Source organism: Phoca vitulina, unplaced genomic scaffold, assembly GCF_004348235.1.
Source record: "Phoca vitulina isolate PV1807 unplaced genomic scaffold, GSC_HSeal_1.0 scaffold54, whole genome shotgun sequence".
NCBI classification, from domain to species: Eukaryota; Metazoa; Chordata; class Mammalia; order Carnivora; family Phocidae; genus Phoca; species Phoca vitulina.
This window is the reverse complement of record NW_022589757.1, coordinates 5892918-5906879: the sequence shown is the minus strand read 5'-3', so window position 1 is coordinate 5906879 and position 13962 is coordinate 5892918. Positions and strand designations below refer to the sequence as shown.

Genomic DNA, 13962 nt, shown 5'->3' with positions numbered 1-13962 from the left:
AGATTACTGCAATTCGGCTGAATCAGTGAAGATTTTTAATTTTTTTTTAATTTTGTGTTTTGAAATTTTAATTGTCCCAAAGCATCTGTAATTTTCAATGATGATGTGACATTCCTGTGGGTTATAATGTTTTATCTTTCTTTCTAGATGCACCTCTGATCTCATTCCAGGGCACATTAATTTACAAATGACCATTGATCATGATAGCTTTGGGGAAAACATGTTGGAACATTAACATGTAAATTATATTCTTTACAGGTTTATGGTGAAACATATATAAAGCTTAAAAACATGCAAGTCTTATTAGAATTCAGCTTGGATGCACTCTTATTTTGTTTCTTTGCCCTTTTATCAAGGTCTGCCAATTGAGTGTGCCAGGTTCCTCTCCCTTTCCATTCTAGGCCACTTCCAAAACTCAGGGAAATCAAGGGGAAAATAACAACCTCAAATTTTCCATGACACTGATGGTTGGACTTCAGACACTCTCCAAAGGCCAGTGGAAAGGGAGAACACATGGAAGAGAAACAACCAACTTTGTTTCCCATTTCTCTCAGAAGTTGATTCAGAGACTCTCCCATGATGAAATAGTGAAGGAAAAAATTAAATAAAAGCAAAAACAAATAGACAGAAACAACTTGCTTAGTGATGATATGTTCTTCCTTTTCCCTATAAAAATCTGCTCTCTGGTTTCCGGTCTAGCATGTAAGCAGCTTGGAAATTGCTATTCCTATCCATCCTCACAAAGCTGAAAAAAGCTGAACAATGTAAAAACCAACTGTTTCTCCCTACATCCATCAGAGAATGGAGACCAGAGGGGACAAGTCAGTGCCCCCAAGCTGGAGAGATGGACAGATGTATATAGAGAATTGTGACTCACTGGGGCAGAAGCCCAAGAGCAGAAACCTCCATCTGCGGTAGGAAAACTAAAACTGTAACTGACTTATTGCTGGAGGCTCAGTGTGAACAAGCTAGAGCATTAGAAACCCCAGGGGGTGGGGGGGGGGCAGTGTTGGGGGAATACCACCCATTTGTGAGTTTTACCTCCAGGAGCACTACCAGCTTCTCACAGTGAGGATCTCAGAAAAATTCCCTCATGCTTCCAACAAGAGGAGGGAAACAGAAACCATCTGAAATATACCCAGAACATTCTGTTCTTTTTTAGCAAAGCTTTTCTCAGGGGAACTATACTACCAGCATCTGATAAACTGGGGTTATACCAGAGTCTGAACTACCTGGAGGAAGAGAAACACCAACTCCAGCCCAGTCTAGTCTTCCACCTGCAGATAGAGAAATAACCAATTTAAGCCCCTTATACCTTTCCTATGTCACTTAAGCGGGGGAGTAGGAATCTCAAACAACCAAGGAGCATCCGTGAAGGTCACAGCTCAGGGGCACACTAAAAGACTGAGACCTAATCATAGGACTGTACAAGGCTTCCCTTCCCCACACATACACACAACTCACTACCACATAAATAGGGTTCCTGTATAGAAGAGGCAACTGAAAAAACTTAATGTTTCAGACCTTATGTTAGAAGTATGTAAGGAAACCCAAAGACAACAGGGGAGACAAAAACAAGGACACCAGAGGAAATGACATCCTCTAAAACCTGTAGCTACAGCAAGAGTAAACACAGACTATATCCTAGTTAGAGAAACATAAAACCTCACATTAAAGGCCTATCTATCTTAGTTTCTTTTACATCATGTCCTGTTTTCAACAAAAAATTACAAGGTATAAAAGACAAAAAAACACAGTTTGAAGAGAGAGAGCAAGCATGAGAAGCTGACTCAGATATAGAAGAGATTTGGGAAATATCAGACATGGAATTAAAATCAACTGTGATTAAACTACTCAGGGCTGTAATGGAAAAAGCAGACAATATGCAAGAGCAGATGAACATTGTGAGCAGAGAGATGGAAACGCTCAGGGAAAATCAAGAGGGGGGCGCCTGGGTGGCTCAGTCGTTAAGCGTCTGCCTTCGGCTCAGGTCACGATCCCAGCGTCCTGGGATCGAGCCCCGCATCGGGCTCCCTGCTCAGCGGGAAGCCTGCTTCTCCCTCTCCCACTCCTCCTGCTTGTGTTCCCTCTCTCGCTGTGTCTCTGTCTGTCAAATAAATAAATAAAATCTTTAAAAAAAAAAAAAAAAAAAAAGAAAATCAAGAGGGAACACAAGAAATCAAAGCACTGTAATATAAATGAGGAATGCCTTTGATGGGCTCATTAATCGACTGAACACAGCTACTAAAGAATCAGTAGGCTTGAAGATATGTCAATAGAAACTTCCAAAACTGAAATACAAATAGAAAAAAGAATGAGAACGAGAGAGCAGAATATCCAAGAACTGTGGGACAACTACAAAAGATGTAACATACATGTAATGTATACCAGAAAAGAACAAAGAAAGAGCAGAAGAAATATTTGAAGCAATAATGACTGATAATTGCCCCAAATTAGTAATAGTGCTATGGATTGAATTGTGTTCTCTTAAAATTCGTATGTTGAAGCCCTAACTCCCAGTAACTTCAGAATGAGATTGTATTTGGAGATAGGGCCTTTAGAGAGATAATTAAGGTTAAATGAGGTCATAAGGGTGAGCCCCTAATCCAAGATAACTGGTGTCTTTATAAGAAAGAGACACCAGGGATGTGTACACACAGAGAAAATACCATGTGAAAACACAGTGAAACAGTGGCCACCTGCAAGCCAATGAGAGAGATCTCAGGAGAAAACCACCCCAACAGCATCTTGATCATGGACTCCAGCTTCCAGAACTATGAGAAAATAAACTTCTGGGTTTATGCTACCTAGTCTGTGGTGTTTTGTTATGGGAGCCTAGCAAACTAATACAGACATCAAACCACAAATCCAGGGTGGTCAGAGAACATCAAATATGATTAATACCAAAACCTCCCTCTCTCTCTCTCCTTCTACCTATATCATCTATATCTATATGTATTATATCCTAAATGCAGAAAACCAAGAAAAAACATTGAAAGGAACTGGGGTGGGGGATAGTAGGGAACACATATAGAGGACAAAGGATAAGAATTACATCAAGTTTCTCATTAGAAACCATGCAAGCAAAAAGAAAGTGGAGTGAGATGTATATAACATGTTGAAAGAAAAGACCACAAACCTGGAATTCTTTATTCTGCAAAATTATCTTTCAAAAGTGAAGAAGAAATAGAGATTTTCTCTGACAAATGAAAATTGAGGGAATTTGTTGTCAGTAGACCTGCCTTATAAGAAATGTTAACAGAAGTTCTTCAGAGAAAAGGAAAGTGATATAGGTTGAAACTGAAATCTACAAAAGAAAGGAAGACTTTTAGAGAAGGAATCAATGAAGGTAAAACAAAATATTTCATATTTCTTATTCTTAATTGATCTAAAAGATAAGCATTTGTTCAAAATAGCAATAGCAAAAATACATTCAGTGATTATAGCTTATAATGAAGTGAAAGGAATGATAGCAGTGTTGTAAGACTGGGAGGAATAAAGTGGGGATATTCTCTCATGAGGTGCTTGTATTACTCAGAAAGTGTATAGGTTATCTGAAAATGGTCTTAGATTGGTTGTAAATGCATATTTAAAACTCTAGGGGTGCCTGGGTGGCTCAGTCGTTAAGCGTCTGCCTTTGGCACAGGTCATGATCCCAGGGTTGTGGGATCAAGTCCCGCATTGGGCTCCCTGCTCAGCGGGAAGCCTGCTTCTCCCTCTCCCACACCCCCCTGCTTGTGTTCCCTCTCTCACTGTGTTTCTCTCTGTCAAATAAATAAATAAAATCTAAAAAATGCCCCAAAAAACTCTAGGGAAATTTTTAAACAATTAAAAAGTAGTATAATTGGGGCACCTGGGTGGCTCAGTTGTTAAGCTTCTGTCTTTGGCTCAGGTCATGATCCCAGGGTCCTGGGATTGAGCTCCACATCAGGCTCCCTACTTGGGGAGTCTGCTTCTCCCTCTCCCTCTACCTGCTGCTCCCCGTGCTGTGCTCTCTCTGTCAAATAAATAAATAAAATCTTTTAAGAAAATAAAAAAATAAAAAGTAGTATAATTGATATATTAAGAGGCATGAGAAAAGGAATCATACAAAATGCTCAATTAAAGCCAGAGAAGATAGAAAATGGATGGAAGAAAAAAAAAAAGAAACATAGAAAAAGGGATATAAATAGAAAATAATTAAAAATGGGATAGATATTAATCCAACTATATTAAGTCACTTTAAATGTGAATGGTCTAAATATACCAATTAAAAGACAAAGACTCTGAGACTAAACAAAAAAATAGTACCTAACAATATGCTGTCTACAAAAAACCCACTTAAAAATAAACATCCAGATAGATTACAAATAAAGGGAAGGATAAAAATTTGCCATGTTAATACTAATAAAAATAAAACTAGAGTAGCTAAATTAATTTCAAAGCAGGCCTCAGAAAAAATAAAAAGTATAAGAATAAACAGGGATATTATATAATGATAAAGGGATTAATTCTTCATGAAGACATAAAAATCCATGTTTATGCACCTAACAACAGAGCATCAAAATGCTTGAGGCAAAATTGAGATACTTCAAGGAGAAGTAGGCAAATACTATTATGATTAAAGACTTCAACATGCATCTATCTGTAGTTGACAGCTCCAGTGGCCAAAAAATTGGTAAAAACAAGCTGAACAGAAGAGCACCATCAATAAAATGGATCTAATTGACATTTATACAATACTCATCCAACAACAGCAGAATATGCAATCTTCTCAAGTTCCCCCCATGGGACATATCGCACCCAAACAGACCATGTTCTAGGCCATAAAACACATTATAATAAATTTAAAAAAACAGAAATCTTACAAAGCATGCTCTCAGACAACAGTGAAATTAAACCAGAAATCAGTAACAGAAAGATCGTTAGAAAGCCCTCAAATGCTTGCAATTAAACAACACACTTGTAAATAACATATTGTCAAATAAATCTTGAGACATTAAAAAAAATATTTTCACTAAAGGACAATAGAAATACAAGTTATCATAATCTGTAATGCATTGAAAGCTGTGCTTAGAGGGAAATTTAAAGTATTGAATGCATATATTTAAGAAAAGATCTAAAACCAATAAACTAAACTTCCAATATAGGAAATGAAAAAAAAAAAAAGAGGAAATTAAATCCAAAGCAAACAGAAGAAAAGAACTACAAAAAATTACAGCAGAAATCAATCAACTCGAAAACAGGAAACCAATAAAGAAATTCAACAAAACCAAAAGCTGGTTCTTCACTCTGATGAAAAATATTGGAGAAAGAATTAAATATGGAGAGATAACCCATGTTCATGGAGAGGAAGAATCAATATTGTCACGATGTCAATTCTTCTCAGCTTGATCTATAATCCCAGTCAAATCCCAGCAGGTTGTTTTGTGGATAACAAAAGACTGATTCTTAAGTTTATATAAAAAGCAAAGATGCAGCATATATAGCACAAGGTGAAGGACAAGTACCAATCTGGGGGATTGACAGTACCCAATTTCAAGACCCATTATAAAGTTACAGTAATCAATATGCTATGATGTTGGTGAGGGAATAGACAAATGTATCCATGGAACAGAACAGAAAAACCAGAAATAGACCCATATAAATATAGCCAGCTCTTATTTAACAAAGGAGCAAAGGCAATTCAATGGAGAAAGGAGAGTCTTGTCAATAAATTGTGCTGGAACAACTGGACATCTACTTGCAAAAGAAAATAAAAATGAAACTAGATTTAGCCCTTACAACATTCAACAAGTATTAACTCAAAATGAGTCATAAACCTAAATGTAAAACACAAAACTATAAAACTCCTTAAAGATAACATAGGAGAAAATCTAGGTGACTTTGGGTTTGGCAATGACTTTTTAGATGAAACACCAAAGCACAATCTATGAAAGAAAAAAAAATTGACAAGTTGGACTTCATTACAATTTAAAACTTATTTGTAAAAGACACCATTAACAAAATGAAAACAGAAGCCACAGACTAAGACAAAATCCTTGCAAAACATATCGATGATGGATTCACAATATACTAAGAATTCTTAAAACTCACAGTAAGAAAATAACCCAATTAAAAGGTGAGCAAAGATCTGGACAGGCACCTCAACAAAAAAGATGTACACTTGGCACATATGCATATGAAAATATATGCAACATTGTATGTTATTGGGGAATTAAAATTAAAACAATGAGACACCACATCTATTAGAATGGCTAAAATTCTAAATACTATAGCACTAAATACTGGTGAGGAGCTCTCATTCATTGCTGGTCAGAATGCAAAATGGTACAACCACTCTGGAAAATTATTTGACTCTATTTTACAAAGCTAAACATAATCTTACCATATAATCCAGTAATCACTCTCCCAAGGTTTTCTCTGAATGAGTTGAAAACTAATGCCCACACAAAAACCTGCATACTAATGTTTACAGCGACTTTATTCATAATTACCAAATGTGGAAGCAGCCAAGATGTTCTTCAACTGGTAAATGGATAAACAAACTGTGGTATATTCATACAATGCAATATTATTCCATGATAAAAAAGCAATGAGCTATCCGATCATGCAAAGACATGGAGGAACTTGAACGCATGTTATTGAGTGTCAGAAGCAATCTGAAAAGGCTGCCTACTGTATGACCCCAATTATATAACATTCTGGAAAAGGAAAAACTATGGAGACGGGAAAAAGTACAGTGCTTGCCCCGGGTTCGGCAGGGAAAATGGAGGGATGAATAAGTAGAGCACAGGGAATTTTAGGGTAGTCAAACTATTTTGTAGGACACAGTATTGGTGGGTATGTGTCATTATACATTTGTCAAAACCCATGGAATGTACAATACAAAGATTAAACTCTAATGTAAACTATGGACTTTAGTTAATAATAATGCATCAATACAGGTTCATCAATGTATCAAATGTACCACTCTAACGTAAGGTATTAATAATAGAGAAGAGTGTGAGTAGGATTGAGGTGGTTTATGGGATTGTACCTTCTGTTTAATTTTTTTATACCACTCCAAAAACTAGAAATTAAAAAAGAAAATCTCTTCTATAACAGTCACTAACATCTGGCTTCAAAAATAGGTACACCAGGATAGATTCATCAAAAGTGAATGATAAAGACTGGGAGTTCTACGGAGGACTATGAAGTAGAACAGCAGAGGCTCTTAAATTAAAGCTCTTATAAAATAAACAACATATAAATTAAGTTCCAAAAAGAACGAAGCTGGAGTACCTCCCTTTCCCCTCTACAATTTCATTAATGGGATGGATTCATTGGAAAGCTTTGCAATGTTTTAGGTCAAGAAATAAATAATGCCTACTTTTAGAAAAGTGAAGTTCTTTTATTTTCCCCAGCATCTTGAATTCTCCATTTTTAAATATTACATATTACAGAATTATCACTGCATCAATATACAATAATTTAAGGCACTCTTACTTTGTCAGCCACCCAACATTTAAGAAACAGTTCTGAAGCCATAATATGCTATTTGGTTTTGTTTCTGCATTTACTTCACAGTTCTTTTAAATTCATTCATTGTGTATTTGATCTCTCTAATTAATCATAAATTCCTCCCCCAAACAAGGAACTTTTGATAGAGCAATCTTTCTATCAGTGCTAACTGACCAACTTAAAATCTGTCCCTGAAGGAAAAATTACTATATATATCAAAGCTGCTGTGATTATTTATATCAGCATAAAATTAATTGCTGTGATTTGCCAACTAGAACACTTTCTTTTTGCTGGCCTCTTATTATTTCTATGAAAAGTGTATGAATTCTCTGTATTTTTAGTATTATTTTAGCATGGTTTTGAGAAGTGGAATTTAGTGTTGTCTAGTTCTTGGCGGGGGGAGGGCAAAAAGTACATTCTCTCTTCATAGGCCTGAAAGTCTTCACATCATCCTGGAGGAAAGACAGACCTTTGGTTGGATGTTTTCTGAGGCACAAATCATCATCCTACAAGTTAATGCAAAGAGCTCAATAATTTCCATTGTTAAAAGGTCTGTCTGCAACTGTCATGTGTTGGTCTCAGTTGCATTACCACCAGGATGACATGAGTGAGGTACTTTCCTAGGGGGCAGAAGTTAAGGGAGTGCCAACAAACTCAGCAATCAGGAAAAAAAAAATTTAAATACAATATTAGAAGAATAAAAATTAATCTTGAACACAAATCTTGAAAATCTTGAACAAAATATAGAAATACTAAATAAGACAGGCTCCGATGGGGCGAGGATTTGGTGGGTGAGTCATACAAATACAGAGTCAGCTCCTGTCTTTATCGGAAATCTTGATTTCTTGGGGTTCTAGTCCTATTTGAACATTGGAGACTCCACCCTCAAAAGGGGACTGTCTGAAGGCATTGAATGTGTGCTCATTTATAGGAACCTCAATGTGCAATGTGTGTGCCTAGAGCCAGCAGTAAAAATCCTGCATGGCTTCTGTTTCAGTTTGCAACACTGCTACCACGTCTACTTCTTAAAACAGTTCTCTCGAGCTACTCCATGCCTTGTCCTACAGCCCTCGCTGGGAGCCCTTTGTGCTAGATCATTCTTGACGCAGGTACACTTAGGGAAGTCCATTCCTGACTTCATTTTAATTGGCTTGGATTGGAATGTTTTTTGTACTTGGGTGAGAAATACCAAAAATCTCACCTAACTTGATTTTCAAAGAATGGTGTTCATAGATATGTAGCCCTGCAGTCCATACTGGCTTGTCTAAGGCACTAAACATGAGTAATGTATTCTATCTTTCTACAAGACCAAGGCAAGCATGGAAAAGTGTTTCTCCATGTAAACTGACCTGTAAAGGTTTATGTTCTGCAGAACCTACTTGGTAAGTTCAAACTGGTGATGGAAACAGACATTGGGATCCTAATATAGTGAAAGAAAACATTCTTTAAGACTGCCTTAAGCAAAAACTCCTCTCTGCCCCCAAGTTGTCTGAGAAAAGACAGCGTAAGTCATCACTGTGCTTTGGGCTCCACAGCCCAACTACATCATCACAGCATCAATATCATCTTTATAAATAGGGATCTGCATTTCATAACAGTGTTCTTTAAACACATGGTGGTAGGAAATTCAAAGTTGGGTAATTTGTATTGTTGCTGTGATTTATTTGTGCCTAAAAAGAAAAATTATAGAAGATACAGCATCATCGCCTGCAGGAGTGGTACAGTATCTGAGATCATTATTATTTACTTCCTGTCTTTTTTTTTTTCATAATCTCCTACTGAATAACTATTTTATTCTTCACTTGTATATAATCCAAGCAAGCTAGACACAAGCAGGTATATGTTTATTCAGGGGAAAAAACCCAAATATCATAATTAAAGGCTACATCTATGGTTAGTTAACAAATTGCAGGCACTCCAGCTTTGGGTATAAAATAGAAGATGACCCTCTCTGAAATGGACACAGTAGGAGTTAATGTGAAACTAAACGACATTAATCATTTTGAGATGACTGACTTTGAGGGATGTTCTGTAAATGATTTGCTGTGTAGGCCATGCCATTTCCTTAGGCTTAGCATTGGAACATCAATCTACTGTGAAATGAAACATGAGCTGCTATTATGAACACTAACATATTTGTGAAAAACACAAAAGATGTCTAGAGAAAACACTGAGAATAAGAATTTGCTTTTCTGCAAGGAACAGAGGCACTCTATCTGCCAGGCAATGATGATGAGCACAAAACAATTTTGATTTATTGAATATGAGAGAAGCCATACCAGTTTCCTTAGGCATATTAATTTGGATTATTTAGACAACGGAAGAAAGTCAGTATTATTATTTCTGCTTGAAAAGTGAGCAGACTGGGTCTCAGAAATGTTATGTCTCTCACCCAAAGTCACACAGTTGGCATGAAGTTGTGACAGCATTTGGGGTCTGATCTGTCTGTTCCGCCAGCATGTGGGTCTTTCTCTATGAGCTCCTCCTCAGCCATCCAAGTGTTTCCTCCACTAGAAATCCATACTTTTTAGTGAGACGACTCTCAGGCAACATCCCAGGTTGGGCAAAATATCCACAAAGTTCTCCAGCTCAGACCCCATAAATCATCAGTTGTTTTTAAAAATACCTTCTTTCTCTAAGTGCCTCAGTTTTGAAGAATGTGTGCCTTGAATGAATAAATCAGCATTCTCACTACTAGAATCAACTATTCTCTCTATTAGTTTATAAGTATTCTGGGGTGGGTTTTTTTGTTTTGTTTTCCCTGTTAGTTTGAATCTTTGGCGCCTGATCAATCTTGGATGAACTACTAAATTCAAGTTTCTGAAATGACAAAAATGAAGGATAGCTCCATTGGTTTTCATGGATTTTTCTACAGTCTTCTTACAAAGATGTCTCTCCAAGAACAATGCCAAAGAAAGCCAAACTGCCATAAAGCTTCTCACTGCTCTTTCATATGCTACCCTCTGCCTCAGATGCATTCACTGCATTGCCTCCTGACAAATTTTCCCTCCTCCTTTAAAATCCAACTTAAATGGCTCTCAGTTTTGTGAAATCATTCTGTGATGCCCAGAGTAAAGCCAATCTCTCATCAGTTTTAAACTTGTACATAATTTTGCACACACCACTGTTATAGTCACTCAGCACTCTACAGGAACTCCTTCTGTATCATTCTTTCTTCTCATCTAGCCTATGAGTTACCCAACCATGTGGATGAAGTCAGAGTCACCTTGTTACTCCAGCACCTGCAACAGCAGTTGGCATAGGAAAAAATCCTCAGTAAATATTCGTAGAAATGACATTTTAAAACCATCCAGTCTTATCTTTGAAAACTGCAGCCTTCAGGAAGATGTAAAAAGATGGGTACTTGTTAGGGGCCTACATCCTTAAAGGGCTTAACTAAGATCATGGTTGCTGAATGAAGTTCATTCTAAGTTCACTAAACTTGATTTATTACAATTAAGCTTCCTATTCTATCTTTTCTTTTGATTGCCTCTCCATGTTTAATATACCTTCTGCTTATAGAATCATACGGTGCCTGAAGTAACAATGAGAAAAATGGAGCCCCAGGAAGTCAAGGGATTTATCACAAATCACAAAGCTAAGTGGGAGAGTAAAGTAGAACACTCTGGAACTCTCAGCCCCTTTGTTACTCCTTCTAGTAGACCAAGGTGCTATGGAAATAATAATAAAAACTTGTATAAGCTTGTTTAAGCTTCCTTAACCAATTCAGAAGAAACTTTTTTTTTTTTTTTTAATAATTGCATGGGGCACCATACCCTGGAAAAAGTTGCCACCAGGTTTGTGCTTAACCCTTTCCAAACAAAGCCATCCACATATTTAATGTTAGAAATATTGGTCTCATACTGATAGCTGTGGTTTTCTTTTCTCAATTACAAAGCAATAAAATGTGAGCATATGTTCATCTATACATACTAGCTGTTGTAATAAAACGAGGAGATACCGCACTGACCATAGTCCGTGTTTTCCGGCTCCCAACAATTTGATGGCCAAAAATAGGGTGTCTGTGGAATAAAAAGAAGTGCAACCCGGTTAAACACACACAAAATTTGTAGAGCTCTTGGTTTGTGAATTGTGTTCATCTCCAGCAGTTATCCAGAATAGTTTGCTGATAATGTATGTTTTGTAATCCAGGAAAAGTACCCAAAGAGGCATTGTAAGGCTTTTCTTCTACATTTACTTTGCTGAGCAATTTTCAGTCTCCAAATGTGTTGTGCAGCACCAGCAGGTACTTAAAATGTCATACATTTGCTGCAATTTTATGTCAGGTGACATAAAGCTAAAAGGTCTGATTGCATCATTCCAAAAAAAAAAAAAAAGTGTTAACCCACAAAGACTGAAAGCAGACTATTAAATTCAGCAAGATCCCCAGATGAAATATATTTAAATATAACAAATTGTTTTCTATGATTCAAGTATCTCATTATTGCCTTCAGTAGATCCAATGCTCAACCATCAAAATTTTCCCTAAAACCTGGCAATCATCTGTCTGGCTTTGTTAATTATATAATGCTGCTGTCAACACTATCCAGCTAGATTTAAACAACTCTTCTGTCTCACTTTAAAAAAATATTTCTCCATAAAAACACTTATTGCTTCAAATTTTTTAACTGCAGAAACCAGAGGTGATTTTTTTAAAAACGAATTTTACTTGATTTAATTTTAATTTTAATCAATTTTAATTGATTGGTGTGATTAACAATCAACAGAAATCTCATTCTGTGAAATTCTAGAAACTGACTGACAAAACTACAAAGAAACTGATCAGGAAAACCCTGTTATCATCAACATTTTGTATGTTCTCATAGAGGTTTTCTAGCCTCACTAGATGGACATGCAGGGCTCCAGGCCATGAGGATGGCCACCTGTCTACTCTTTCAAACTGTGATGATGACTCTAGGACTCAATGAAACAAGACTGCAGACATCAAACTTGTGGGCTTACTTATATTTATTAGTCAGTTATGTTAGCTACCCATGTGTAATGAGCATACTTGAGGTAATCTCTGATTAACTGTTTGATAATTCTCCTACTGGAAGAGGGATTCTCAAGGCGGGGGGGAAAGGATAATTGGGGAGAACTGTTTGAATCTCTGGGGGAGAGTCTTTTCAAACTGCTCAGGACTCCAGGGATTTTGATTTACCCTCTACTCCTTCTTGGGAATTGCTGCAGGATAATAAAGAAATCTGCTGATGTTACACATGTGAACAAAGTGACGACAAGTATTTAGGTGGGGTGGGGAAAGTTGAAACGCCGGACAAAGGAAGACATCAAGGATTTCTATGGCCCCATTCTCATGTGAATCCCACTTGACTCCTTGGGAAATAGAGCTTTGAGGGTAAAACTGGGTCAGAATCTAGGGGAACCACAGGAAACAAAGTAGTTAAAATCTTGTGGGCCACTAGTTTTGAGATACTTATCAAAAGCATTATTCCCTTTATTCTGTGAGGGGTGTGTGTGTGTGTGTGTGTGTGTGTGTGTGTACACTTATCTAACTTTTAAAATATCTATTCTAGTCAGACTGGCCAGACTCATACTTTTTTCTCAAAGCCACAAGGAATGTTCTTAACTGCATTCTTACAATTTTTCTTTATTCTTCTATCATTTACTTTAGTGAGAATTTCCTGACTAAAAATAAAAGAATAAAGCTATTTTATGCTGTGATATTATGTGGAAATGCCTTAAACCAGCATTCCTCACAAATATTGCAAGATTTTTTCTAGGAAACGTATTTTAATTTATAGTAAAAAAGAATTTAAAGAATAACAAATGCTTATAGTTTGTTGAAATTTAAAAATCTACTTTTAAAATTCAAGTAGACTTCAGGACATTTTAATGTATGAGTTTCTCTTTTCTTTTCACAGTTGGCTTCTTTAACTATGATAAAACTGATCCAGCCATTACTCAATAACCTTTGGCACATATACTAATGTAATGAAAGTCATGAAAGGGACCTGGAGAATCATGTCAGATCTCAATTACAGCTAGCTAAGAGAGGATAATTAGACAATTGCAAGTTTACAATAAATACAGAAATCACATGATTTAAAATGTGCTGAGAAATTGAGACAAATTTACATACTGCAGCATATCAGTGAGATTAAATGAAGAGTTCTGTTTGTCTCAAACTCATGCCCTGAAGCTTCTTCAGATTCCTAATGATGGTTAGAATCTCAATCATTCACTGAAGGAACAGTAAACATGATATTGCAAGTTTCCCATTTTAATTCATGATTTTTAAAATCCTCCCAGGGAGTTGAATTTCAGCTCAATGTAATAAAAAACTTTCTGCTGCTTGGAACCAACACAAAAATGGAAGAGTACACCTTGAACAATAATATGTTTTCTATTATTAGGGCTGTTCAAATATAAACTGATTAATGCCTTCACAGACATTAAAGCAAGAATTCAATTATCCCTGACTTCTCTGGAGTGTCCTTTGTTTTTTAAATCTCGGTTTTA

At 36.5% G+C, this 13962-nt stretch overlaps 1 protein-coding gene across 6 annotated transcripts in view; it reads right to left on the bottom strand.

Annotated features, from left to right (window-relative positions):
- Positions 1–13962, bottom strand: part of RGS7 (regulator of G protein signaling 7) — a 517535-nt gene that overhangs the window by 109567 nt on the left and 394006 nt on the right. For all 6 annotated transcript variants that reach the window (XM_032389411.1, XM_032389406.1, XM_032389409.1 and 3 more), the window contains one exon: positions 11453–11504. In XM_032389411.1, the coding sequence (XP_032245302.1) occupies positions 11453–11504 (52 nt within the window). The remainder of the gene's footprint in view (positions 1–11452; positions 11505–13962) is intronic.